This window comes from Pogoniulus pusillus, chromosome 43 (assembly GCF_015220805.1).
Source record: "Pogoniulus pusillus isolate bPogPus1 chromosome 43, bPogPus1.pri, whole genome shotgun sequence".
In the NCBI taxonomy this organism is placed as follows: domain Eukaryota; kingdom Metazoa; phylum Chordata; class Aves; order Piciformes; family Lybiidae; genus Pogoniulus; species Pogoniulus pusillus.
In genome coordinates this window covers 2,813,493-2,841,280 of record NC_087306.1, presented here as the reverse complement: position 1 = coordinate 2,841,280, position 27,788 = coordinate 2,813,493, and the positions used below count along the sequence as shown (strand labels likewise).

General features: G+C 61.0%; 1 protein-coding gene across 1 annotated transcript in view; it reads left to right on the top strand.

Moving 5' to 3' along the window:
• SETDB1 (SET domain bifurcated histone lysine methyltransferase 1) overlaps window positions 1-27,788 on the top strand; it is a 40,371-nt gene that overhangs the window by 581 nt on the left and 12,002 nt on the right. Inside the window, 13 exon segments of the mRNA XM_064175947.1 lie at window positions 404-598; window positions 909-946; window positions 1,203-1,302; window positions 3,292-3,459; window positions 4,733-4,934; window positions 6,910-6,983; window positions 8,590-8,780; window positions 10,149-10,278; window positions 13,651-13,798; window positions 17,386-17,538; window positions 20,659-21,160; window positions 21,162-21,274; window positions 26,704-26,820. Coding sequence (XP_064032017.1) covers window positions 404-598; window positions 909-946; window positions 1,203-1,302; window positions 3,292-3,459; window positions 4,733-4,934; window positions 6,910-6,983; window positions 8,590-8,780; window positions 10,149-10,278; window positions 13,651-13,798; window positions 17,386-17,538; window positions 20,659-21,160; window positions 21,162-21,274; window positions 26,704-26,820 — 2,131 coding nt within the window.

Genomic DNA, 27,788 nt, shown 5'->3' with positions numbered 1-27,788 from the left:
GAGCTGAACTGGGCCAGGGAGCTGGACTGAGCTGAGCTGAGCTGGGCCAAGGAGCTGAGCTGGGCTGAGCTGAGCTGGGTCAGGGACCTGGACTGAGCTGAGCTGGGCTGGGCCAGGCAACTGTTCTCCCCTGCTCTCTCCTGCTCCCCTCAGCTGCTTTCTCCTGCTCCCCTCAGCTGCTCTCCCCTGCTCTCTCCTGCTCCCCTCAGCTGCTGTCCCCTGGTCTCCCCTTGACCCCTCAGCTGCTCTCCCCTTGACCCCTGAGCTGTTCTCCCCTGCTCTCTCCTGCTCCCCTCAGCTGCTCTCTCCTGGTCTCTCCTGCTCCCCTCAGCTGCTCTCCCCTTGACCCCTGAGCTGTTCTCCCCTGCTCTCCCCCTGAGCCCTCAGCTGGGCTGCCCTGCAGTGTCCCTTCTGTCCCCCAGGGCCATTGACAAGTGTGAGCTGCTGGTGAAGGATCTTTACTCCAAGCTGGGGCTGCAGTACCGAGAGAGCAGCTCCGAGGACGAGGACTCAGCTGCCAGGGCCATGGAGGTGATCGAGATCCCGGACGAGGATGAGGATGATGATGTCCTGAGCATGGACTCTGGCTGGAAGCAGAGCTGAGTATCTCCTGGCAGCACAGCACCCCAGGGGAGGGACCAGAGGGTGGCTTGGAGCAGCTTGGGAAGGAGCAGGGCTGGGGTTAAGGTGGCCAGGAGCTGGGCTGGGCTGTGGAGAGAGGCAGGCAGCAGAGCCCAGCTGGCAGCTGCCTGGGCAGGGCCTGGGGCTGTGGCTTCAGGAGTGCCAACTCTGGAGGGGGGGTTCTTGGCAGGCCCAGAGGAGGTTCCTGAGTGGAGCCTTCCTCTGCTCCATCCTGCTCAGCTCTGGGGGGTTGTAAAGCTCTTCTCTGTCCTTCTCTCTGACCACAGCCCCCAGCGACCCCAGAGTGGCCAAGGATCACAACCTGGTGAGTTGGGCAGCTCCTGGCTGCAGCCTGCTGCTGGAGCAGGGCAGGCAGAAGAGACACAAAGTTCTTCATCCCCTCCCCTCTCCTCCCTCCCCTCTCCTCCCTCCCCTCTCCTCCCTCCCCTCTCCTCCCTCCCTCCCTCCCCTCTCCGCCCTCCCTCCCCTCTCCTCCCTCCCTCCCCTCTCCTCCCGCCCTCCCCTCTCCTCCCTCCCTCCCCTCTCCTCCCTCCCTCCCTCCCTTCCTCCTCCTCCTGCAGCTCCGTGAGGCCATGGCTGCCATGAGGAAGTCTGCCCAGGATGTGCAGAAGTTCATGGATGCTGTCAGCAGGAAGGTGAATGGCCAAGAGGCACTCAAAGGTGAGAACCTCCTGGGGCTGCCCTCCCCCTGCCTGTACCCCCCCTGGCACCACAGAATGGTGCAGGCCTTGGCAGGGACCTCTGAAGCTGACCCAGTCCAACCCTGCTGCCAGGGGCACATCCCTGAGGGGGGATTGAAAGGCCCCAGAGGAGGCTCCACAACCTCTCTGGGCAGCTTGCTCCAGGCCTCCAGAACTTCACCTTGGTCCTGTCTGCTTGAAGAAGCAAATCTCCTGTGCCATGGAGTCATGGAATGGGTTGGAAGGGAGCTCAAAGCTCCTCCAGCTCCAGCCCTCTGCCATGCTCAGGGACAGCTCCAACCAGCCCAGGCTGCTCAAGGCCAATTCCAGCCTGGTCCTGAATACCTCCAGGGAGGCTGTGGAGCACAGGAGCTCATGCAGCACAACTTCCTCCTCCCCTCTAGCCTCACTCTCCCCACCTCCAGCTTTGCTCCATCCCCCCCACTCCTGCCACTCCCTCACAGCCTCAAAAGTCCCTCCCCAGCTTTTGTGTAGCCCCCTTCAGACCCTGGCAGGCCACAAGAAGGTCCCCTGGGAGCCTCCTCTGCTCCAGCCTGCACAGCCCCAACTCTTTCAGGCTGTGCTCACAGCAGAGCTGCTGCAGCCTCTGAGCATCCTCCTGGCCCTGCTCTGGACACTCTCCAGCATCTCCACAGCCTTCTTGGCCCAGGGGCTCCAGAGCTGGAGGCAGGACTCCAGGTGGGGTCTCAGCAGAGGGCATAATCCCCTCCCTGGCCCTGCTGCCCACACTGCTGCTGCTGCAGCCCAGGCTCTGGCTGCTCTCTGGGCTGCAGTGCTCACTGCTGGCTCCTGCTTAGCTTCTCCTCCAGCAGCATCCCCAAGTGCCTCTGCTCAGGGCTGCAGCAGAAGTGTGGCCAGCAGGGGGAGGGAGGTGGAGGGAGGAGAAGGTGGAGGGGAGGAGGAAAGGCAAAGAGGAGGAAAAGGAAGAGGAGGCAAAGAGGAGGAGGAGGAAGAGGAGGAAAGGCAAAGAGAAGAGGCAAAGAGGAGGAGGAGAAGAGGAGGCAAAGAAGAGGCAAAAAGGAGAAGAGGAGGAAAGGCAAAGAGAAGAGGCAAAGAGGAGGAAGAGGAGGCAAAGAGGAGAGCAGAAGGAGGAGGAAAGGCAAAGAGGAGGAGAAAGAGAAGAGGAGTCAAGAGACAACGAGGAGGAGGAGAAGAAGAAGAGGCAAAGAGGAGGAGAAGGCGAAGAGGAGGCAAAGAAGAGGCGAGGAGGAGGAGAGGAGGAGGAGGAGGAGAAGAGGAGGCAAAGAAGAGGCAAAGAGGAGGAGGAGAAGGAGAAGAGGCAAAGAGGAGGAGAAGGCAAAGAGGAGGAGGAGAGGAGGAGGAGGAGAAGAAGAAGAGGCAAAGAGGAGGAGAAGGCGAAGAAGAGGCAAAGAGTAGGAGGAGAGAAGGAGGAGGAGAAGAGGAGGCAAAGAAGAGGCAAAGAGGAGAAGAGGAGGAGGAGAAGAGGAGGCAAAGAAGAGGCAGAGAGGAGGAGGAGAAGAAGAGGCAAAGAGGAGGAGAAGAGGAGGCAAAGAAGAGGCAAAGAGGAGGAGAAGAGGAGGCAAAGAGGAGGAGAGGAGGCAGAGAGGAGCAGAGGTGCACACTGCTGCTGCTGCTGCTGCAGCCCAGGCTCTGGCTGCTCTCTTCTGGCTCCTGCTGAGCTTCTGCTCCTGTCCCTCTCCTGCCACTCTGCACCTCCAGCTGCAGCTCCTCCTTCCTTTGAAGGCCTCTCCGAAGGCAGATCCATTCGGTGCAGGTTCCACAGCAGCTCCAAAGCTTTTTGTTGTTGCTGTTGTGAGGTTTTCCCCTCCCTGAGCTTTGTTCCCTGCAGGAAGGGTGAAGTGCTTAGGCTGAGTGGGCTGAAGCTCAGGCAGGAGCTCTCCTCTGGGAGCCAGCAATGATCCTGCAGTTGGCTGCAGCAGCTCAGGAGCCTCTGGGCAGCTTCTGACTCTTTTCTCTTCCTTGGCAGCTTCCCAAGGCCCTCAGGAAGCTCCAGGCCCTGTCCAGCCCCTGGGCTCTGCAGCACTTGGGAGTGACCTGAGCAACGATGGAGACCTGAACCTTGGCATGAGGATCCTGGGCAAGAAGAGAACCAAAACGTGGCACAAAGGGACCCTCATTGCCATCCAAACCGTGGGTGGGTGCCATGCTCAGTGCCACCACTGCCTGCCTGAGGCCTTTCCCTGAGCTTTGGCTGGGTGGTGGCCACCAGCCCCTGGGGGGGACATCTTCAGCAAGGGGATTTGAGCTCCCCTGGGCAGCAGTTCACTGCTGGGAGGCTTCCTCCTGAGGTCTCAGCTTGGGTCAGAATGGTGCAGGGCATCAGGCTGGGCTGGAAGAGCAGCAGCTGAAGGGCAGGGGAGGAGAGGATGGGGCCAGAGTCTCCTGAGAGATGCCCAAGGGGCACAAATTGAAACCCAGGAGGGTGAGGAGAGACTTCTTTGGTGTTTGGAGGGTGCAGTGCCCCTGAGATACCCACCCTGAGAGGGACCCAACAGGGCTTGGGTGGCAGAGCTGAGTGTGAAGAGGTCATCTGGGGAGGCTGGGAACAAAAAGGTGCCTGGGAGCCAGCAGAGTGCCCCCCCATGGCAAAGGATCTGCTGGGGGCATGCAGCAGGGCAAGGGTTAGGTTTTGCTGCCCCTCTGCTGTGCCCTGCTGAGGCCACCCCTGCAGTGCCAGGGCCAGCTCTGGGCTCCCCCCAGCTGCAGAGGGCCTGGGAGCTGCTGGGCAGAGTCCAGGGCAGGCTGGGAAGGTGCTGAGGGGCCTGGAGCAGCTCTGGCAGGAGCAAAGGCTGAGCCCTGGGGCTGAGAGCCTGCAGGAGAGCAGCCCCAGAGGGGCTCTGAGCTGAAGGGGCTGGGGGGGTGGGGGGCAAGAGGCTGGGGCTGGCATCTTGGGAGTGGTGCCAAGGGGCAGCAAGTGGCAGGCAGGAGGTTGTGTGTGAGCAGGAGGAGAAAGTTGTTTGTTGTGAGGGTGCAGGAGGCTGGAGCAGGCTGCCCAGAGAGGCTGTGGAGCCTCCTGGTGTGCAGAGCTGCCAAGGCCTGCCCTGAGCACTGTGCTGCTGGGCAAGCTGCTGGGGGTGCCCTGCTGGGGCTGGGGGGGGGCAGGAGATGCTCTCCAGAGGGTCCCTGCTGGAGCTGGGGCTGGGGGGGGCAGGAGATGCTCTCCAGAGGCTCCCTGCTGGAGCTGGGAGGGGGAGGGGCAGGAGATGCTCTCCAGAGGGTCCCTGCTGGAGCTGGGGGGGGAGGGGCAGGAGATGCTCTCCAGAGGGTCCCTGCTGGGGCTGGGAGGGGGCAGGAGATGCTCTCCAGAGGGTCCCTGCTGGGGCTGGGAGGGGGAGGGGCAGGAGATGCTCTCCAGGGGGTCCCTTCCCTCCCACTCACTCTGGATCTCTTCCTGCAATGTCTGGCAGGGGCTGGCAAGAAATACAAAGTGAAGTTTGACAACAAAGGGAAGAGTTTGCTCTCTGGCAACCACATTGCCTACGACTACCACCCCCTGCCTGAGAGGCACCAGGTGGGCAGCAGGGTGGTGGCCAAGTACAAGGACAGGAACCAGGTCTGGCTCTATGCTGGCATCGTGGCTGAGACCCCCAATGTCAAGAACAAAGACAGGTATCAATGTCCCTCTCCTCCCCCCACCCAGCTCCTCCTCTCTTTTGGGCTGGTTTGGGGGGGATTGAGAAGGGAAAAGGTTCAGTTGGATCCTCTGAGAGCTAAACTGCAGCCTCAGGTGGCACTGAGCTGGGTGAGAATTGATCTGCTGGGAGGCTTGGAGGCTGCAGAAGGAGATGGAGGCAGAGCTGAGCTCAGTGGGAGGAGGTTTTAAAGGGTCAAGAGCTGAGTCCTGCCCCTGGGGCACAGCAGGAGCTGAGTCCTGCCCCTGGGGCACAGCAGGAGCTGAGTCCTGCCCCTGGGGCACAGCAGCCCCTGGGAGGCTGCAGGCTGGGGGCAGTGGATGGGAACTGCCTGGGGAGGAGAAGGCCCTGGGGGGGTTGGTGCCAGCAGCTGGAGGTGAGGCAGGAGGTGCCCAGGTGGGCAAGAAGGGCAGCAGCAGCCTGGGCTGGTGTGGGCAGCAGGAGCAGGGCAGGGATTGTGCCCCTGGGCTGGGCACTGGGGAGGGCACAGCTGCAAGGCTGGGGGCAGGGTTGGGCTGCTGAGTGCCAGGAGGGCATTGAGGAGCTGGAGCAGGGCACAGAGAAGGGCAAGGAAGGTGGGGGAGGGTCTGGAGAAGAGGCTGTGGAGGGGCAGCTGAGGGAGCTGGGGGTGGTGAGGCTGAGGAAGAGGAGGCTGAGGGAGGCCTCCTTGACCTCTGCAGCTCCCTGAGAGGAGACTGCAGCCAGGTGGAGGTTGGGCAGTGCCAGGCCCAGAGGAGCTGTGCAGCATCAGCAGGAGGGCAGCTGCAGGTGCAGCAGGAGCTGTGCAGCAGTTGGGAGTTGTGCAGCAGCAACAGCAGGAGCAGTGCAGCAGTTGGAGCTGTGCTGGAGCTGTGCTGCAGTTGGAGCTGTGCAGCAGGAGCAGTGCAGCAGCAGCAGGAGCAGTGCAGCAGTAGCGGGAGCTGTGCAGGTGCAGCAGGAGCTGTGCAGCAGGAGCAGTGCAGTAGTTGGAGCTGTTTGGGTGCAGCAGGAGGAGCTGTGTGGGTGCAGCAGGAGCTGTGCAGCAGCAGCAGGAGGGCAGCTGCAGGTGCAGCAGGAGCTGTGCAGCAGTTGGGAGTTGTGCAGCAGCAACAGCAGGAGCTGTGCAGCAGTTGGAGCTGTGCTGCAGTTGGAGCTGTGCTGCAGTTGGAGCTGTGCTGCAGTTGGAGCTGTGCTGCAGTTGGAGCTGTGCAGCAGGAGCAGTGCAGCAGCAGCAGGAGCAGTGCAGCAGTAGCGGGAGCTGTGCAGGTGCAGCAGGAGCTGTGCAGCAGGAGCAGTGCAGTAGTTGGAGCTGTTTGGGTGCAGCAGGAGGAGCTGTGTGGGTGCAGCAGGAGCTGTGCAGCAGCAGCAGGAGGGCAGCTGCAGGTGCAGCAGGAGCTGTGCAGCAGTTGGGAGTTGTGCAGCAGCAACAGCAGGAGCAGTGCAGCAGTTGGAGCTGTGCTGCAGTTGGAGCTGTGCTGCAGTTGGAGCTGTGCTGCAGTTGGAGCTGTGCAGCAGGAGCAGTGCAGCAGCAGCAGGAGCAGTGCAGCAGTAGCGGGAGCTGTGCAGGTGCAGCAGGAGCTGTGCAGCAGGAGCAGTGCAGTAGTTGGAGCTGTTTGGGTGCAGCAGGAGCTGTGTGGGTGCAGCAGGAGCTGTGCAGTAGCAGCAGGAGCAGTGCAGCAGCAGCAGGAGCAGTGCAGCAGGAGGAGCTGTGTGGGTGCAGCAGGAGCTGTGCAGCAGCAGCAGGAGGGCAGCTGCAGGTGCAGCAGGAGCTGTGTGGGTGCAGCAGGAGCTGTGCTGCAGGAGCAGGAGGGCAGCTGCAGGTGCAGCAGGAGCTGTGCAGCAGGAACTGTGTGGGTGCAGCAGGAGCAGTGCTGCAGGAGCAGTGCTGCAGGAGCAGTGCTGCAGCTGTGCTGCTGCCTTCCTTCCCTGCAGCTGCCTGTCCTGACTGCAGCTCCCTCCACTGCCCTCTGCAGGTTCCTGATCTTCTTCGACGATGGCTACGCCTCCTACGTGAAGGAGTGGGAGCTGTACCCTGTCTGCAGGCCACGTGAGTGCCCCCTGCCCCCTCCCCTGCCTCTGGCACTGCCAAGCAGCCTGGGCTCAAGGGACAGGCTGCCTGTGCCCTTCAGTGCCCCCTTCAGTGCCCCCCCTGCAGGGTGAGGGAAAGGATCCTGCCCCTCTGCTCTGCTCTGCTCAGCCCCTGCTGGGGCTCCCCAGCACCAGGAGGGACCTGGAGCTGCTGGACAGGGCCCAGAGGAGGCCACCAGGATGGGCAGAGGCTGCAGAACCTCCCTGGAGGAGAAGGCTTTGGAGGTGTTGGTTGGTGCCAAACTCAGCAGGAAGCAGCAGCCCAGAGCCAGCCCTGAGCTGGGCTGCAGCCAGAGCAGGGAGAGCAGGGAGGGGATCCTGCAGCTCTGCTCAGCCCCCACCTGCAGCACTGCAGCCACTGCTGGGGACCCCCAGCACAAGGAGGGACCTGGAGAGGGCTCAGAGGAGGCCACCAGGAGGAGCAGAGGCTGCAGAACCTCCCCTGTGGGCACAGGCTGGCAGAGGTGGGGCTGGAGAGAAGGCTGCAGGGAGAGCTTAGAGCAGCCTGGCAGAGCCTGAAGGGGCTGCAGGAGAGCTGGGGAGGGACTTGGGACAAGGCTGGGAGGGGCAGGAGGAGGATTTGGGCTGGGAGAGGAGGAGAAAATTGTTGAGAGTGAGGCTGGGCAGAGCCTGGCATAAGTTGAGGGTGGTGAGACACTGGCACAGGCTGAGGGTGGGCAGAGCCTGGCAGGCTTCAGAGAGGGCAGGGCAGGCTGAGAGAGGGCAGGGCAGGCTGAGAGAGGGCAGGGCAGGCTCAGAGCGAGCAGTGCAGGCTTCTCTCCTCCTCTTCCTCTCCCCCTTCCCCATCCCTGCCCTCTCCCAGCAGTGCAGGAAGCCTGGGGAGGTTCTCTCTGCCAGGACCTCACTTCCTCTTGCCCTTCCTCTTGCCCTTCCTCTTGCCCTTCCTCTTGCCCTTCCTCTTGCCCTTCCTCTTGCCCTTCCTCTTGCCCTTCCTCTTGCCCTTCCTCTTGCCCTTCCTCTTGCCCTTCCTCTTGCCCTTCCTCTTGCCCTTCCCTGCCCTCTCCCAGCAGTGCAGGAGGCTTTAGGAGGTTCTCTCTGCCAGGACTTCTCCTTCTCTTTCTCTTCCTCTTTTTCCTCCTCTTCCTCTTCCCATTCCCCATCCCAGCAGTGCAGGAGGCCTGGGGAGGTTCTCTCTGCCAGGACCCTTCCTCCTCTCCCCCTTCCCCGTCCCTGCCCTCTCCCAGCAATGCAGGAGGCCTGGGGAGGTTCTCTCTGTCAGGACCTCTCTTTCCCTTTCCCTTTCCCTTTCCCTTTCCCTTTCCCTTTCCCTTTCCCTTTCCCTTTCCCTTTCCCTTTCCCTTTCCCTTTCCCTTTCCCTTTCCCTTTCCCTTTCCCTTTCCCTTTCCCTTTCCCTTTCCCTTCCCCATCCCTGCCCTCTCCCAGCAGTGCAGAAGGCCTGGGGAGGTTCTCTCTGCCAGGACCTCTCCTCCTCTTCCCCTTCCCCATCCCTGCCCTCTCCCAGCAGTGCAGGAGGCCTGGGGAGGTTCTCTCTGCCAGGACCTCTCCTCCTCTTCCTCTTCCCCATCCCTGCCCTCTCCCAGCAGTGCAGAAGGCCTGGGAGGACATCGAGGACGTCTCCTGCCGTGACTTCATCGAGGAGTACATCACAGCCTACCCCAACAGGCCCATGGTGCTGCTCAAGGCAGGGCAGCTGATCAAAACCGAGTGGGAGGGCACCTGGTGGAAGTCCAGAGTGGAGGAAGTGGATGGCAGCCTGGTCAAGATCCTCTTCCTGGTAGGAAACTTTCCTTGCTTCCCATGGAAAAGGGAAGAAACTCGAGGCTGGGGCAGGGAAGGAGCTGGTGGGGGCAGGGAAGGAGCTGCTGGCGGCAGGGAGGGAGCTGCTGGGGGCAGGGAAGGAGCTGGTGGGGCAGGGAAGAAGCAGCTCTGAAGCTGCTGCTGTGGTGCTGTGAGTGCTGCCTGCTGCAGCTCTGGCAGCTGCTGAGGCTCTGAGTGCTGCCTGCTGCAGCTCTGGCAGCTGCTGAGGCTCTGAGTGCTGCCTGCTGCAGCCCTGGCAGCTGCTGAGGCTCTGAGTGCTGCCTGCTGCAGCTCTGGCAGCTGCTGAGGCTCTGAGTGCTGCCTGCTGAGCTCTGAGGCTGCTGCTGGGCTCTGAGTGCTGCCTGCTGCAGCTCTGGCAGCTGCTGAGGCTCTGAGTGCTGCCTGCTGCAGCTCTGGCAGCTGCTGAGGCTCTGAGTGCTGCCTGCTGAGCTCTGAGGCTGCTTCTGGGCTCTGAGTGCTGCCTGCTGCAGCTCTGGCAGCTGCTGAGGCTCTGTGAGTGCTGCCTGCTGCAGCTCTGGCTGCTGCTGGGCTCTGCTTGCTGCCTGCTGCAGCTCTGAGGCTGGAGCTGGGGTTCTGTGAGTGCTGCCTGCTGCAGCTCTGAGGCTGGAGCTGGGGTTCTGTGGGTGCTGCCTGCTGCAGCTCTGAGGCTGGAGCTGGGGTTCTGTGGGTGCTGCCTGCTGCAGCTGAGGCTGGAGCTGGGGTTCTGTGAGTGCTGCCTGCTGCAGCTGAGGCTGGAGCTGGGGTTCTGTGGGTGCTGCCTGCTGCAGCTGAGGCTGGAGCTGGGGTTCTGTGAGTGCTGCCTGCTGCAGCTCTGGCAGCTGCTGGGCTCTGAGTGCTGCCTGCTGAGCTGTGGCAGCTGCTGCTGGGGTTCTGTGGGTGCTGCCTGCTGCAGCTGAGGCTGGAGCTGGGGTTCTGTGAGTGCTGCCTGCTGCAGCTGAGGCTGGAGCTGGGGTTCTGTGAGTGCTGCCTGCTGCAGCTGAGGCTGGAGCTGGGGTTCTGTGGGTGCTGCCTGCTGCAGCTGAGGCTGGAGCTGGGGTTCTGTGAGTGCTGCCTGCTGCAGCTCTGGCAGCTGCTGGGCTCTGAGTGCTGCCTGCTGAGCTGTGGCAGCTGCTGCTGGGGTTCTGTGGGTGCTGCCTGCTGCAGCTGAGGCTGGAGCTGGGGTTCTGTGGGTGCTGCCTGCTGCAGCTGAGGCTGGAGCTGGGGTTCTGTGGGTGCTGCCTGCTGCCTGCTGAGCTGTGGCAGCTGGAGCTGGGGTTCTGTGGGTGCTGCCTGCTGCAGCTGAGGCTGGAGCTGGGGTTCTGTGAGTGCCTTCCCCCCGCTGCAGGACGACAAGCGCTGCGAGTGGATCTACCGCGGCTCCACGCGCCTGGAGCCCATGTTCAGCATGAAGACCTCCACAGCCTCCAGCCAGGAGAAGAAGCAGAGTGGACAGACCAGGACCCGACCCAACGTGGGTCTGTGGCCTCCTCTTCAACCTCTCTCCTGCAGGGGCTGGGCTGCTGCTTGGGCTTTGGTGGGGTTGTGGTTTGGGGCTGGGTTTGGTTTGGTTGGGGCTTGGGTCTGGTTGTGGTTTGAGGCTGGGTTTGGTTTGGTTCTGGTGTGGTTTGGGGCTGGGTTTGATTTGGTTGTGGTTTGGTTCTGGTTCTGGTTGTGGTTTGGTTCTGGTTGTGGTTTGAGGCTGGTTCTGGTTGTGGTTTGGGGATGGGTTTGGTTTGGTTGTGGTTTGAGGCTGGTTGTGGTTTGAGGCTGGTTCTGGTTGTGGTTTGGGGCTGGTTTTTGGTGTGGTTGTGGTTTGGGGCTGGTTGTGGTTGTGGTTTGGGGCTGGTTGTGGTTGTGGTTTAAGGCTGGTTGTGGTTTGGGGCTGGGTTTGGTTTGGTTGTGGTTTGAGGCTGGTTCTGGTGTGGTTTGGGGCTGGGTTTGTTTCTGGTTGTGGTTTGTTTCTGGTTGTGGTTTGGGGCTGGGTTTGGTTTGGTTGTGGTTTGGTTCTGGTTGTGGTTTGAGGCTGGTTCTGGTGTGGTTTGGGGCTGGGTTTGATTTGGTTGTGGCTTGGGTCTGGTTGTGGTTTGAGGCTGGTTCTGGTTGTGGTTTGGGGCTGGGTTTGGTTTGGTTGTGGTCTGGGTCTCTGTCTGATTGTGGTTTGGGGCTGGTTGTGGTCTGGTTCTGGTTGTGGTTTGAGGCTGGTTCTGGTTGTGGTTTGAGGCTGGTTCTGGTGTGGTTTGGGGCTGGGTTTGGTTTGGTTGTGGTCTGGGTCTCTTTCTGATTTTGGTTTGGGGCTGGTTGTGGTCTGGTTCTGGTTGTGGTTTGAAGCTGGTTGTGATTTGGGTCCAGTTGTGGTTTGGGTCTGGTTGTGATTTGGTTGTGACCTGAGTCTGGTTGTGGTTTGGATCTGGGTCTGGTTGTGGTGTGGTTGTGGTTTGGATCTGGTTGTGGTTTGGTTGTGACCTGGGTCCGGGTCTGGTTGTGGTTTGGGTCTGGGTCTGGTTGTGGTTTGGTTGTGACCTGAGTCCAGGTCTGGTTGTGGTTTGGGTCCGGGTCTGGTTGTAGTTTGGATCTTGGTCTGGTTGTGGTTTGGGTCTGGTTGTGGTCTGGTTGTGACCTGGGTCTGGGTCTGGTTGTGGTTTGGATCCGGGTCTGGTTGTGGTTTGGTTGTGATCTGGTTCTGGGTCTGGTTGTGGTTTGGTTGTGATCTGGTTCTGGGTCTGGTTGTGGTTTGGTTGTGGTTTGGATCTGGGTCTGGTTGTGGTTTGGTTGTGACCTGGTTCTGGGGCTGGTTGTGGTTTGTATCTGGGGCTGGGTTGGTCTTGGATTATGTTCTGGTCCTGGTTTGGGTTTGCTTTTGCTTTCATCATGGTAGGGTTGCCTTTTGGTTGTGGTTCTGCTTTGGCCTGGGTGGGGTTGTGTGTTCTGGCTGTGTTCTGGCTCTGCTTGGTTCTGGTTTTGTCTTGAGTTGTGGTTTGGTCTTGGTTCTGCTTTCATCTTGGTGAGGTTCTGCTCTGGTTCTGCTTTATTCTTGCTGGGGTTGTGGTTTGGGTCTGGCTTTGTGGTGGTTTAGTTCTGGCTTTGTTGTGGATTGGCTCTGGTTTTGTTGTGGATTGGCTCTGGCTTTGTGGTTTGGTTCTGGTTTGTGGTTTGGGTCTGGCTTTGTGGTTTGGGTCTGGTTTGTGGTTTGGGTCTGGCTTTGCTGTGGTTTGGGTCTGCCTTTGTGGTTTGGTTCTGCCTTTGCTGTGGTTTGGTTCTGGTTTTGTGGTTTGGTTCTGGCTTTGTTGTGGCTTGGCTCTGGCTTTGTGGTTTGGTTCTGCCTTTGCTGTGGTTTGGGTCTGCCTTTGCTGTGGTTTGGGTCTGGCTTTGTGGTTTGGGTCTGGTTTTGTGGTTTGGCTCTGGCTTTGTTGTGGTTTGGTTCTGGTTTTGTTGTGGATTGGCTTTGGCTTTGTGGTTGTGTTCTGGTTTGTGGTTTGGGTCTGGCTTTGTTGTGGTTTGGTTCTGCCTTTGCTGTGGTTTGGGTCTGGCTTTGTGGTGGTTTGGGTCTGGCTTTGTGGTGGTTTGGGTCTGGCTTTGTGGTTTGGCTCTGGTTCTGTGGTGGTTTGGCTCTGGTTTGCTTTTGGTGGGGCTGAGGCTTGGGCTGTGGCTGGGCTTTGGCTGTGGCTTGCCTGTGCTGGGGTTGGCTGCCTGGCAGAGCCTCCTCTCTCCTGCCATCCAGAGGCCACAAGCCCAGGCTGTGGAGCTGGAAGTGCTCAGGAGCCAGAGCTCAGCCCAGGGCCTGCTGCTGCTGCTCCTGGGGGGAGCTCTGCTGGGAGCTCTGCCTGAGGGAGCTGCGGCTGGGCAGGGAGAGCTCAGAGCAGGCTGGCAGTGCCCAAAGGGGCTGCAGGAGAGCTGGGGAGGGACCCGGGACAAGGGCTGGGAGTGGCAGGAGGAGGGACAAAGGCTTTGAGGTGGGAGAGGGGAGAGGGAGAGTGGAGAGGAGGAGGAGGAGTTGAGAGGGAGGAGGGAGAGGAGGAGGAGTTGCTGAGAGGGAGAAGGGAGAGGAGGAGGAATTGAGAGGGAGAGTGGAGAGGAGGAGGAATTGAGAGAGGAGGGAGAGGAGGAGGAATTGAGAGGGAGAGTGGAGAGGAGGAGGAATTGAGAGAGGAGGGAGAAGAGGAGGAGAAGGAGTTGAGAGGGAGGAAGGAGAGGAGGAGGAGTTGAGAGGGAGAGTGGAGAGGAGGAGGAATTGAGAGGGAGGAGGGAGAGGAGGAGGAATTGTTGAGAGGGAGGAAGAAGAGGAGGATGAATTGAGAGGGAGGAGGGAGAGGAGGAGGAATTGAGAGGGAGGAGGGAGAGGAGGAGGAGTTGAGAGGGAGGGTGGAGAGGAGGAGGAATTGCTGAGAGGGAGGAGGGAGAGGAGGAGGAATTGTTGAGAGGGAGGAAGAAGAGGAGGATGAATTGAGAGGGAGGAGGGAGAGGAGGAGGAGTTGAGAGGGAGGAGGGAGAGGAGGAGGAGTTGAGAGGGAGGAGGGAGAGGAGGAGGAATTGCTGAGAGGGAGGAGGGAGAGGAGGAGGAATTGTTGAGAGGGAGGAAGAAGAGGAGGATGAATTGAGAGGGAGGAGGGAGAGGAGGAGGAATTGAGAGGGAGGAGGGAGAGGCTCTGGCCCAGGTTGCCCAGGGAGGTTGTGATGCTCCAAGCCAGGCTGGGTGGGACCTGAGCAGCCTGTGCCGGTGGGAGGGTCCCTGCCCAGGGCAGGCTTTGGCAGGAGATGGTCTGGAAGGTCCCTTCCGACCCAACCCACTCCTCAGTCCCACCGCAGAGACTTCTCCTGCTGACGCTTTGCTTTCTGCCCTCCCCCCTCAGGTGCTGTCAGGAGCAAGGGGCCTGTGGTGCAGTACACCCAGGACCTGACTGGCACTGCCACTGCCACTGCCACCCAGTACAAGCCCTTGGAGCAGCTGCAGGTGCCCCAGGCTGCCCAGGACACCTCTGCCCAGCCTGCCGAGATGGAGTAAGTAACCCTGAGCTGCTGCTCTGCTTCCACTGCTGCCTCCTCTCTGCCTTCCACCTTTCCAGGCACTTGCTGAGGCAGAGGAAGCCTCAGGTGCATGTCTGCTGCTTCCACTCCCCCCAGGACCTGGCTCTTGCTTCTGGGGGAGGCAAACTGGAGCTAGGAGAGCTGCTGGCAGAGGCAGTGTGGGGTGGGAGAGCTGAGAGCCTGCACCTCCCCCTGCCCCCCCCCCAGCCTGGAGCCGAGGTCTGGCTGAGGTCCAAAGCTTTGGCCCTCGATGCACTCCCGTTGGAAGCTTTGTGCTGCCTTCTCTTGCCCTGGCTCTGAATTGCTCCCTCGTGTCACGATCCAGGCTCTGGGCCCCCTTGTGCCCCTCCACTGGAACTGACCTCGCAGACCTCCATGGCTCCCCGGGCAGCCCAGCGCCAGCGCTTGGCCTTGCTGCTCACAGCCCAAACCTACCTCCTGCTGCCAGGGCTTTGCTCAGGACCACTTGGGAGGTGCAAACCTGTGCTGAAGGAGGCTTGGAGGAGAAAGGAGGAGCCCAACCTTGGCATGGAGGCAACCTGCTGGACCGCTCCAGGGTGCCTGAGCACTTCCAGGACTCCCTCCAGGAGGGAGCTGCTGCTGCTGCTGCTGCTGCTGCTGGTGGCCTGGTTCATTTTTGTCACCACTGTGGATACCCCATCCGGGTGTATGGACGCCTGGCACCCTGCCAGCATGCCTTCTGCCGGGACTGTGCCCTGCTGCACGGCCAGAGGGGGCAGAGGAGGTGTCCCAGCTGCCAGGAGCCCGTGCAGCAAGTCAGGTTCTATTCCCTGGATGCTCTCAAGCTCTAACAGCAGCTGGAGAACAACAACCTCAAGCTTTTGGCTCTTGGGCTTTGGGGAGGATCTTCTGCAGCCTGCCCCCAACCTGCCCCTGGCAGCTGGAGCTGGTTTGGAGGTGTCCCTCTTGGGCCAACTCTGCCCAGGAGTGGAGAGTCGAAGCCAGCAGAGGTTTGCTCCTCACCCACAGCCCAGCAGAGAGGCCAAGGCCAAAGGGGATCTGCTCCAGGCTGAGGAACGCAGCAGAGGCTCTGGCACCAGTGCCAAGAGGGAGAGCTGAGCTCTGCCCTGCCACCCACCAGGGCACCCTGAGCCCTGCCACACACCAGAGCACCCTGAACCTTGCTGTGAGGGCACCCTGAGCTCTGCCATGAGGGCACCCTGAGCCCTGCCACACACCAGGGCACCCTGAACCTTGCCATGAGGGCACCCTGAGCTCTGCCATGAGGGCACCCTGAGCCCTGCCACACACCAGGGCACCCTGAACCTTGCCATGAGGGCACCCTGAGCCCTGCCATGCACCAGGGCACCCTGAGCCCTGCCGTGAGGGCACCCTGATCTCTGCCATGTATGAGGACACCCTGATCTCTGCCATGTATGAGGACACCCTGAGCTCTGCCACACTTGAGGGCACCCTGAGCTGAGCCCAGGGCAGGAGACCAGGCAGTGCCAGAGCCTGCAGCCACCGATGCCAGGCGTTGGCAGCAGAGCAGCTGCAGATCTCTGCTGTGCCTCTTGCAGCCCTCCCAGGATCCCTTTTCCTCTTCTCCCTCAGGCTCTGCTTGGCAGTGCCAGCAGGGAGCAGAGGCTGCTGCCAGCTGCCTGCTGAGCCCTCAGCTGCCTGGGGCCCCTTGGATTCAAACACTGACTGAAGGCCTCACACTGCCCCCAGGCTGTGCCAGCTCTGGCCTGGGGGCATCCTGTTGGGCTCTGGGTGGAGATGATTAAACCTGGCAGAATGGTTCCTGCTCTCTGGTGTTGTCTTTGCTCTGAGCAGGGCCTTGGGGCCCTTCCCTCTCTAGGGTCTCCCTCTCAGGGGCCAGAGAGTTGCCCTCAGCCATTCCTCATCCTTCCAGGCTTGTGCCAGGGAGCTGCCCTCAGCCATTCCTGATCCTTCCAGGCTTGTGCCAGGGAGTTGCCCTCAGCCATTCCTCCTCCTTCCAAGCTTGTGCCAGGGAGCTGCCCTCAGCCATTCCTGATCCTTCCAGGCTTGTGCCAGGGAGCTGCCCTCAGCCATTCCTCATCCTTCCAGGCTTGTGCCAGGGAGTTGCCCTCAGCCATTCCTCATCCTTCCAGGCTTGTGCCAGGGAGTTGCCCTCAGCCATTCCTCATCCTTCCAGGCTTGTGCCAGGGAGCTGCCCTCAGCCATTCCTGATCCTTCCAGGCTTGTGCCAGGGAGCTGCCCTCAGCCATTCCTCATCCTTCCAAGCTTGTGCCAGGGAGCTGCCCTCAGCCATTCCTCATCCTTCCAGGCTTGTGCCAGGGAGCTGCCCTCAGCCATTCCTGATCCTTCCAAGCTTGTGCCAGGGAGCTGCCCTCAGCCATTCCTCATCCTTCCAAGCTTGTGCCAGGGAGTTGCCCTCAGCCATTCCTCCTCCTTCCAAGCTTCTCCTTGGGAGCTTTTAGGGGTTGCTTATTTTTTTCCCTCCCCCCTTTCTCTTGCTCTTGAATTTGGGAAGCTGGAAGCAGCTCCAGGAGTGGTCCAAGCCTCCTGCTCTCAGCAGCTCCTCCCTTGCTGCCTGCACTCCCTTCTCCCTCAGCGGCTGCTCTGGGGTTGTGTCGCTGTTGGGTTGCTCTGAAGGGCTGGCAGAGCTCTGCTGCAGTGCCCCTAGAGGGTCTGGAGGGAGGCTTCTGGCTGCCTCCCACCTCCCCGAGGTGTTTGGGAGCCCCTCGGAGCCTTCCCTCCCATCAGTGGCCTTGCACAGGCTCCTCTTGGTGCTGGGCAGGGATGAAGCTGCTGTGCTTGGGTGCTGCTGCCCTGCCCGAGCCTCTGGCACCTCTGGCACCTCTGCTTCTGCCCCTGCAGGCTCTCTGTCTGCACTGCTGTGCACAGCTCCTGCAGTGGAAGCCTTTGGCCATCCTCTCTGCTCCTCCTCCCCACCTCTCCCCTTCTCTCCCTCTCCCTTTCTCCCCACCTCTTCCCCCTTCTCCCCTCATCTCCCTCTCCCCCCCTTTCCCCCCTTCTCCCTCTCCCCCCCTTTCCCCCCTTCTCCCTCTCCCCCCCTTTCCCCCCTTCTCCCTCTCCCCCCCTTTCCCCCCTTCTCCCTCTCCCCCCCTTTCCCCCCTTCTTCCTCTCCCCCCCTTTCCCCCCTTCTTCCTCTCCCCCCCTTTCCCTCCTTCTTCCTCTCCCCCCCTTTCCCCCCTTCTTCCTCTCCTCCCCTTTCCCCCCTTCTCCCTCTCCCCCCCTTTCCCTCCTTCTCCCTCCCCTCTCCCTTTCCCCCCCTCCCCTCTCCCTTTCCCCCGTCTCCCTCCCTCCCGCCCCCTCCCTCTCCCCACTCCCAGCACCACCTCAGAAGTCATCTCTCAGCACCCCCAGGCTCTGGCTGGGGCTGCCTCAGGCTCTCTGCAGCAGCAGGAGGCAGAAAGGAGCTGATGGGAAGGACAAAATCCCAACCCCAAACCCTCTTGGTGCCACCTGGCTGGGGAGGAGGCAGGGGGGAGGATGGATGGATGGGTGGGCACACCCCCCCCCCCCTCTACTCTGCCCTCTGCCTGCCCCTGTCTAAATGCCAGCCTTTGGCTCCCTCTTGCTCCCTGCAGGTGCTCTGAGAGTCAGCTGGCCCAGGCCAGGAAGCAGGTGGCCAAGAAGAGCACTTCCTTCCGCCCCGGTGCCCCCGGCCAGGCCTCGCCGTCCCCGCCCGTGCCCACCGACAGCCAGCCCCTGCCAAGGCCCAGCCTGGCACAGCACCACCGGTAAGCCAAGCTGGGCAGCTCCCCCTGCCTGCCCTGCCCCAGGGCTGCCAGCTCAGGTGGGCTTTTAAGGCTCCTTCTGACCCCAATCCTTCTGCGAGCTCCAGGGGTGAGGCTCCCAGCAGCTCCCTGCCAACCTGTGCCAGGCTCTCAGCAGCCTCATGCTGGAGAGCTTCTTCCTCCCCTCCCATCTCCATCTCCCCAAGGACCAGCCCTGGGCAGGGACAGCTCCCACCAGAGCCACCTCCAGCCTGGCCTCAGGCACCTCCAGGGGTGAGGCTCCCAGCAGCTCCCTGGCAGCCTGTGCCAGGCTCTCAGCAGCCTCATGCTGGAGAGCTTCTTCCTCACCTCCCATCTCCATCTCCCCACTTCCACTTCTGCTCCATCCCCCCCCAACAGCCTCCAAAGTCCCTCCTCAGCTTTCCTGTAGCCCCCTGCAGACCCTGGGAGGCCACAAGGAGCTCTCCTGGGAGCCTTCTCCTCTCCCATCTATCAGCTCCAGAGAGGTTTGGAGCTGCTTTGGGTCGGTGCCAGCTTGGCCCTGGGCATTTGGGCAGCCTGCTGAAGCTGAGGATGTCCCTGCTGAGTGCAGCAGGGCTTGGACTGGATGACCTTTGGGGGTTCCCTTCCAACCCAGACCATTCTGGGATGGTTCTTCTGCCTCCCAGACTGATGGAATTGGCCTCGAGTTGGAAGAGACCTGAAGAGCTTCAGAGATTGGGCTGGGAGGGACCCCAAGGACCAGCCCTGGGCAGGGACAGCTCCCACCAGAGCCACCTCCAGCCTGGCCTCAGGCACCTCCAGGGGTGAGGCTCCCAGCAGCTCCCTGCCAACCTGGGTGTGAGGAGGAAGCTGTTGGCAGAGAGAGTGATTGGCACTGGCATGGGCTGCCCAGGGAGGTGGTGCAGTGCCCATGGCTGGGGGTGCTGAAGCCAAGGCTGGCTGAGGGCACTGAGTGCCATGGTCTGGTTGGTTGGGCAGGGCTGGGGGAGAGGTTGGCATGGCTGAGCCTGGAGCTCTCTGCCAGCCTGCCTGGCTCTGGGACTCAATCCATGAACCTAAACTGCTCCCAGGAAGGCACTCAGGGGGCACTGAGGGACACAAACTGCTCCCAGGAAGACACTCAGGGGGCACTGAGGGACACAAACTGCTCCCCCCAACCCTCATGTAGCTATTGGGCACCCTGAGGTATCCAAATCCCAGCCATGAGGGCACCCAGGGGACACTGAGGGACACAAACTGCTGCCATGAGGGCACTCAGGGGGCACTGAGGGACACAAACTGCTGCCCTGAGGGCACTCAGGGGGCACTGAAGAACCCAAACTGCTCCCAGGAAGGCACTCAGAGGGCACTGAGGGACACAAACTGCTCCCCCCAACCCTCATGTAGCTGTTGGGCACCCTGAGGGGATCCAAATCCCAGCCATGAGGGCACTCAGGGGGCACTGAGGGACACAAACTGCTCCCAGGAAGGCACTCAGGGGGCACTGAGGGACACAAACTGCTGCCATGAGGGCACTCAGAGGGCACTGAAGGACACAAACTGCTCTCCCCCAACCCTCACGTAGCTGTTGGGCACCCTGAGGGGAGCCCAGTCCCAGCCATGAGGGCACTCAGGGGGCACTGAGGGACACAAACTGCTGCCATGAGGGCACTCAGGGGGCACTGAAGAACCCAAACTGCTGCCAGGAAGGCACTCAGGGGGCACTGAGGGACACAAACTGCTCTCCCCCAACCCTCATTAGCTATTGGGCACCCTGAGGGGAGCCCAGTCCCAGCCATGAGGGCACTCAGGGGGCACTGAGGGACACAAACTGCTCCCAGGAAGACACTCAGGGGGCACTGAGGGACACAAACTGCTCCCCCCAACCCTCATGTAGCTATTGGGCACCCTGAGGTATCCAAATCCCAGCCATGAGGGCACCCAGGGGACACTGAGGGACACAAACTGCTGCTATGAGGGCACTCAGGGGGCACTGAGGGACACAAACTGCTCTCCCCAACCCTCATTAGCTATTGGGCACCCTGAGGGGAGCCCAGTCCCAGCCATGAGGGCACTCAGGGGGCACTGAGGGACACAAACTGCTGCTATGAGGGCACTCAGGGGGCACTGAGGGACACAAACTGCTCTCCCCCAACCCTCATTAGCTATTGGGCACCCTGAGGGGAGCCCAGTCCCAGCCATGAGGGCACTCAGGGGGCACTGAGGGACACAAACTGCTGCTATGAGGGCACTCAGGGGGCACTGAGGGACACAAACTGCTCTCCCCCAACCCTCATTAGCTATTGGGCACCCTGAGGGGAGCCCAGTCCCAGCCATGAGGGCACTCAGGGGGCACTGAGGGACACAAACTGCTGCTATGAGGGCACTCAGGGGGCACTGAGGGACACAAACTGCTCTCCCCCAACCCTCATTAGCTATTGGGCACCCTGAGGGGAGCCCAGTCCCAGCCATGAGGGCACTCAGGGGGCACTGAGGGACACAAACTGCTGCTATGAAGGCACTCAGGGGGCACTGAGGGACACAAACTGCTCTCCCCCAACCCTCATTAGCTATTGGGCACCCTGAGGGGAGCCCAGTCCCAGCCATGAGGGCACTCAGGGGGCACTGAGGGACACAAACTGCTGCTATGAGGGCACTCAGGGGGCACTGAGGGACACAAACTGCTCTCCCCCAACCCTCATTAGCTATTGGGCACCCTGAGGGGAGCCCAGTCCCAGCCATGAGGGCACTCAGGGGGCACTGAGGGACACAAACTGCTGCTATGAGGGCACTCAGGGGGCACTGAGGGACACAAACTGCTCTCCCCCAACCCTCATTAGCTATTGGGCACCCTGAGGGGAGCCCAGTCCCAGCCATGAGGGCACTCAGGGGGCACTGAGGGACACAAACTGCTGCTATGAAGGCACTCAGGGGGCACTGAGGGACACAAACTGCTGCTATGAGGGCACTCAGGGGGCACTGAGGGACACAAACTGCTCTCCCCCAACCCTCATTAGCTATTGGGCACCCCGAGAGGATCCAAACCCCATCCCCTAGGGCACCCAGCGGGCACCTCAGCACACCACCTCCCTAACTCTCTGCTTCTCTCCACCTCTCCCTCCCCTCTTTTTTCCCCTCCAGCCTCCTCCCCACCCCTCACTCCATCCCTCTCCTCCCCACTCCTCCTCAAACCTTCCAGGGGATGCTCGACCGAGTCCCTTCGGAACCATCCTACCGAGCCCCGCTGGAGAAGCTTTTCTACCTGCCGCACGTCTGCAGCTGCAGCTGCCTGGCTCGGGTGCGGCCGCTGCGGGCGCAGCAGTACCGCAGCAGGAACCCTCTGCTGGTGCCGCTGCTCTACGACTTTCGCCGCATGACCGCACGGCGCCGCCTGAACCGCAAGCTCAGCTTCCATGTGCTCTACAAGACCCCCTGCGGGCTCTGCCTCCGCACCATGCCCGAGATCGAGCGCTACCTCTTCGAGACCGACTGCGACTTCCTCTTCCTCGAGATGTTCTGCCTCGACCCTTACGTCCTGGTGGATCGCAAGTTCCAGCCCTACAAACCCTTCTACTACATCGCAGACATCACCAAAGGCAAGGAGGATGTGCCCCTGTCCTGCGTCAACGAGATCGACAGCACCCCCCCCGCCCCAGGTGGCCTACAGCAAGGAGAGGATCCCCGGCAAGGGAGTCTACATCAACACCAGCTGGGAGTTCCTGGTGGGCTGCGACTGCAGGGATGGCTGCAGGGACAAGTAGGTTGGGGGGAGGGGGATGAGGGAGGTTGTGTTGGCAGTAGGAGGGTGGGATGCAGAGGAGTGAGTGAGGATGAGGGAGGTTGTGTTGCAGAGCAAGTAGGTTGGTGGTAGGAAAGGGATGAAGAGGAGTAGGTGAGGATGAGGGAGGTTGTGTTGGCAGTAGGAGGGTGGGATGCAGAGGAGTGAGTGAGGATGAGGGAGGTTGTGTTGGCAGAGCAAGTAGGTTGGTGGTAGGAAAGGGATGAAGAGGAATAGATGAGGATGAGGGAGGTTGTGTTGGCAGCACTAGGAGCAAAGGTCCCAGGTGGCCTCCAGCAAGGAGAGGATCCCAGGCAAGGGAGTCTACATCAACACCAGCTGGGAGTTCCTGGTGGGCTGCGACTGCAGGGATGGCTGCAGGGACAAGTAGGTTGGGGGGAGGGGAGTGGGAGGGGGAGGGAGAGGAGTGGGTGGGGATGAGGGAGGTTGTGTTGGCAGTAGGAGGGTGGGATGCAGAGGAGTGAGTGAGGATGAGGGAGGTTGTGTTGGCAGTAGGAGGGTGGGATGCAGAGGAGTGAGTGAGGATGAGGGAGGTTGTGTTGGCAGTAGGAGGGGGACACAGGGGAGTAAGGATGAGGGAGGTTGTGTAGGCAGCACAAGTAGGTTACAGGAGGAGTGGGATACAGAAGAGTAGGTGAGGATGAGGGAGGTAGGTGAGGATGAAGGAGGTTGTGTTGGCAGTGTTAGGAGCAAAGGGCCCAGGTGGCCTCCAGCAAGGAGAGGATCCCAGGCAAGGGAGTCTACATCAACAGCAGCTGGGAGTTCCTGGTGGGCTGCGACTGCAGGGATGGCTGCAGGGACAAGTAGGTTGGGGGGAGGGGGATGAGGGAGGTTGTGTTGGCAGTAGGAGGGTGGGATGCAGAGGAGTGAGTGAGGATGAGGGAGGTTGTGTTGCAGAGCAAGTAGGTTGGTGGTAGGAAAGGGATGAAGAGGAGTAGGTGAGGATGAGGGAGGTTGTGTTGGCAGTAGGAGGGTGGGATGCAGAGGAGTGAGTGAGGATGAGGGAGGTTGTGTTGGCAGAGCAAGTAGGTTGGTGGTAGGAAAGGGATGAAGAGGAATAGATGAGGATGAGGGAGGTTGTGTTGGCAGCACTAGGAGCAAAGGTCCCAGGTGGCCTCCAGCAAGGAGAGGATCCCAGGCAAGGGAGTCTACATCAACACCAGCTGGGAGTTCCTGGTGGGCTGCGACTGCAGGGATGGCTGCAGGGACAAGTAGGTTGGGGGGAGGGGAGTGGGAGGGGGAGGGAGAGGAGTGGGTGGGGATGAGGGAGGTTGTGTTGGCAGTAGGAGGGTGGGATGCAGAGGAGTGAGTGAGGATGAGGGAGGTTGTGTTGGCAGTAGGAGGGTGGGATGCAGAGGAGTGAGTGAGGATGAGGGAGGTTGTGTAGGCAGTAGGAGGGTGGGATGCAGAGGAGTGAGTGAGGATGAGGGAGTTTGTGTTGGCAGAGCAAGTAGGTTGGTGGTAGGAAAGGGATGAAGAGAGGAGTAGGTGAGGATGAGAGGGGTCGTGTTGGCAGTAGGAGGATGGGAGGGAGATGAAGAAGAGTGGGTGGGGATGAGGGGGGTTGTGTTGGCAGTAGGAGGATGGGATGCAGAGCAGTGAGTGAGGATGAGGGAGATTGTGTGGGCAGCACAAGTAGGATACAGGAGGAGTGGGATACAGAAGAGTAGGTGAGGATGAGGGAGGTTGTGTTGGCAGTAGGAGGGTGGGATGCAGAGGAGTGAGTGAGGATGAGGGAGGTTGTGTTGGCAGAGCAAGTAGGTTACAGTAAGAGGGGGATGAAGAGGAGTAGGTGAGGATGAAGGAGATTATGTAGGCAGCACTAGGAGCAAAGGTCCCAGGTGGCCTCCAGTAAGGAGAGGATCCCCAGCAAGGGAGTCTACATCAACAGCAGCTGGGAGTTCCTGGTGGGCTGCGACTGCAGGGATGGCTGCAGGGACAAGTAGGTTGGGGGGAGGGGAGGGAGAGGAGTGGGTGGGGATGAGGGAGGTTGTGTTGGCAGTAGGAGGGTGGGAGGGGGATGGAGAGAAGTGGGTGGGGATGAGGCAGGTTGTGTTGGCAGTAGGAGGGTGGGATTCAGAGGAGTGAGTGAGGATGAGGGAGGTTGTGTAGGCAGTAGGAGGGAGGGAGGGAGATGCAGAGGAGTGAGTGAGGATGAGGGAGGTTGTGTTGGCAGAGCAAGTAGGTTACAGGAGCAGTGGGATACAGAAGAGTAGATGAGGATGAGGGAGGTTGTGTTGGCAGTAGGAAGGTGGGATGCAGAGGAGTAGGTGAGGGTGAGGGAGGTTGTGTAGGCAGCACTAGGAGCAAAGGTCCCAGGTGGCCTCCAGCAAGGAGAGGATCCCAGGCAAGGGAGTCTACATCAACAGCAGCTGGGAGTTCCTGGTGGGCTGCGACTGCAGGGATGGCTGCAGGGACAAGTAGGTTGGGGGGAGGGGGATGAGGGAGGTTGTGTTGGCAGTAGGAGGGTGGGATGCAGAGGAGTGAGTGAGGATGAGGGAGGTTGTGTTGGCAGAGCAAGTAGGTTGGTGGTAGGAAAGAGATGAAGAGGAGTAGATGAGGATGAGGGAGGTTGTGTTGGCAGTAGGAGGGTGGGATGCAGAGGAGTGAGTGAGGATGAGGGAGGTTGTGTAGGCAGTAGGAGGGTGGGAGGGAGATGCAGAGGAGTGAGTGAGGATGAGGGAGTTTGTGTTGGCAGAGCAAGTAGGTTGGTGGTAGGAAAGGGATGAAGAGAGGAGTAGGTGAGGATGAGAGGGGTCGTGTTGGCAGTAGGAGGATGGGAGGGAGATGAAGAAGAGTGGGTGGGGATGAGGGGGGTTGTGTTGGCAGTAGGAGGGTGGGAGGGGGATGGAGAGAAGTGGGTGGGGATGAGGGAGATTGTGTTGGCAGTAGGAGGGGGACACAGGAGTAGATGAGGATGAGGGAGGTTGTGTTGGCAGTAGGAGGGTGGGAGGGGGATGAAGAGGGGTAGGTGAGGATGAGGGAGGTTGTGTTGGCAGTAGGAGGGTGGGATGCAGAGGAGTGAGTGAGGATGAGGGAGGTTGTGTTGGCAGTAGAAGTGGGACACAGGTGAATAAGGATGAGGGAGGTTGTGTAGGCAGCACAAGTAGGTTACAGGAGGAGTGGGATACAGAAGAGTAGGTGAGGATGAGGGAGGTAGGTGAGGATGAAGGAGGTTGTGTTGGCAGTGTTAGGAGCAAAGGGCCCAGGTAGCCTCCAGCAAGGAGAGGATCCCAGGCAAGGGAGTCTACATCAACAGCAGCTGGGAGTTCCTGGTGGGCTGCGACTGCAGGGATGGCTGCAGGGACAAGTAGGTTGGGGGGAGGGGAGGGGGAGGAGGAGGGAGAGGAGTGGGTGAGGGAGGTTGTGTAGGCAGTAGGAGGGGGACAAGAGGAGTAGATGAGGATGAGGGAGGTTGTGTTGGCAGTAGGAGGGTGGGAGGGGGATGAAGAGGGGTAGGTGAGGATGAGGGAGGTTGTGTTGGCAGTAGGAGGGTGGGAGGGGGATGAGGGAAGTTGTGTTGGCAGTAGGAGGGTGGGAGGGGGATGAGGGAGGTTGTGTTGGCAGTAGGAGGGGGACACAGAGGAGTAGATGAGGATGAAGGAGGTTGTGTTGGCAGTAGGAGGGGCACACAGGTGAGTGAGGAAGAGGGAGGTTGTGTTGGCAGTGCAGGTAGGTGGGCAGTAGGAGGGGACACAGAAGAGTAGGTGAGGATGAGGGAGGTTGTGTTGGCAGTAGGAGGGTGGGAGGAGGATGCAGAGCAGTGAGTGAGGATGAGGGAGGTTGTGTGGGCAGCACAAGTAGGTTACAGGAGGAGTGGGATACAGAAGAGTAGGTGAGGATGAAGGAGGTTGTGTTGGCAGTGTTAGGAGCAAAGGGCCCAGGTGGCCTCCAGCAAGGAGAGGATCCCAGGCAAGGGAGTCTACATCAACAGCAGCTGGGAGTTCCTGGTGGGCTGCGACTGCAGGGATGGCTGCAGGGACAAGTAGGTTGGGGGGAGGGGGATGAGGGAGGTTGTGTTGGCAGTAGGAGGGTGGGAGGGGGATGAAGAGGAGTGGGTGGGGATGAGGCAGGTTGTGTTGGCAGTGCAGGCAGGTTGGCAGTAGGAGGGGACACAGAAGAGTAGGTGAGGATGAGGGAGGTTGTGTTGGCAGTAGGAGGGTGGGAGGGGGATGGAGAAGGGTGGGTGGGCATGAGGGAGATTGTGTTGGCAGTAGGAGGGGGACAGGTGAGTGAGGATGAGGGAGGTTGTGTAGGTAGTGCAGGTAGGTTGGTGGTAGGAAAGGGATGAAGAAGAGTAGGTGAGGATGAGGGAGGTTGTGTTGGCAGTAGGAGGGTGGGAGGGGGATGCAGAGGAGTGGGTGAGGGAGGTCGTGTAGGCAGTGCAGGTAGGTTGGCAGTTGGAGGGGGACACAGAAGAGTAGGTGAGGATGAGGGAGGTTGTGTAGGCAGTGCAGGTAGGTTGGCAGTTGGAGGGGGACACAGAAGAGTAGGTGAGGATGAGGGAGGTTGTGTTGGCAGTGCAGGCAGGTTGGCAGTTGGAGGGGGACACAGAAGAGTAGGTGAGGATGAGGGAGGTTGTGTAGGCAGTGCAGGTAGGTTGGCAGTTGGAGGGGGACACAGAAGAGTAGGTGAGGATGAGGGAGGTTGTGTTGGCAGCTGAAGTAGGGTTGGCTCCCCCTGGGTTGTGGAGTTGTTGGTTGGAGGAGACCTTTAAAGACCCAGCATCACCATGGCACCGCCAGTCTGTGGGCACCAGCACTGCCATGGCACCAACAAGCTGTGCCCCCCCCAAGCCATGGCCCTCAGCACCACAGCTCCAGGGCTTTGGAGCCCCTCCAGGGCCAGGTCAATCCTCAAGGGGCACAAATTGTTCCTCATGGCCAACCTCAACCTGCTTGGGGCAGCCTGAGGGCATCTCCTCTGGGTCTGTGCCTTGTCCCTTGGCACCAGAGCCCAACCCCCACCTGGCTTCAGCCAGGGAGCTGAAGAGAGCAATGAGGCCTCCCTCAGCCTCCTCTTCCTCAGCCTCACCACCCCCAGCTCCCTCAGCTGCCCCATCCCAGCCCTCTTCCCCAGACCCTTCCTTGCCCTTCTCTGTCCTGCTCCAGCTCCTCAATGCCCTCCTGGCACTCAGCAGCCCAACCCTGCCCCCACCCAGCCTTGCAGCTGTGCCCTCCCCAGCCTCTTCCCCAGACCCTTCCTTGCCCTTCTCTGTGCCCTGCTCCAGCTCCTCAATGCCCTCCTGGCACTCAGCAGCCCAACCCTGCCCCCAGCCTTGCAGCTGTGCCCTCCCCAGTGCCCCCAAGCCCTTTGTGTCCATCTCTGAGGTGCCAAACTAATGCCAGGGGCTGGGGCTGGGCTCTTCTCTCTCTCTCTCTCTGCAGATCCAAGTGTGCCTGTCACCAGCTGACAGTGCAGGCCAGTGGCTGCACCCCGGGGGGGCAAATCAACCCCAACTCAGGCTACCAGCACAAGAGGCTGGAGGAGTGTCTGCCAACAGGGTAAGCAGGGGCACAGCTCCCTCAGCCCAGCACTGCAGCTCTGCTGCTGGCACACACAGGCCTTGACCCAGAGCTGAGAGCAGATGAGAGCTGCCTCTGCCCTTAACCCATCTGCTCACCTGGGGCAGAACTCCAGCACGGTGGGGAGGGAGCTCTGGAGAGCATCTCCTGCCCCTCCCCCTCCCAGCTCCAGCAGGGACCCTCTGGAGAGCATCTCCTGCCCCTCCCCACCCAGCTCCAGCAGGGACCCTCTGGAGAGCGTCTCCTGCCCCCCTCCAGCCCCAGCAGGGACCCTCTGGAGAGCATCTCCTGCCCCTCCCCCCCCAGCTCCAGCAGGGACCCTCTGGAGAGCATCTCCTGCCCCCCCCCAGCCCCAGCAGGGACCCTCTGGAGAGCATCTCCTGCCCCTCCCCACCCAGCTTCAGCAGGGAGCCTCTGGAGAGCATCTCCTGCCCCTCCCCAGCCCCAGCAGGGCACCCCCAGCAGCTTGCCCAGCAGCACAGTGCCCAGGGCAGGCCTTGGCAGCTCTGCACACCAGGAGGCTCCACAGCCTCTCTGGGCAGCCTGCTCCAGCCTCCTGCACCCTCACAACAAACAACTTTCTCCTCCTGCTCACACACAACCTCCTGCCTGCCACTTGCTGCCCCTTGGCACCACTCCCAAGGTGCCAGCCCCAGCCTCTTGCCCCCCACCCTTTAGCACTTGCTGAGCACTGAGCAGATCCTCTCTGGGGCTGCTCTCCTGCAGGCTCTCAGCCTCAGGGCTCAGCCTTTGCTCCTCCCAGAGCTGCTCCAGGCCCTTGTAGCCTCCACTGGCCTCGACAGGAGCTCCCAGTTCCTTCCAGGGGCTTCTCTCCCAGGAGCTGAGCAACCTGTCCCCTTCCGGGACCTCTCTGTTGCCCTTTCCAGGCCCTCCCTCTCCTCCTTTCCAGCCCCTCCCTATCCCCCTTCCAGCCCCTCCCTATCCCC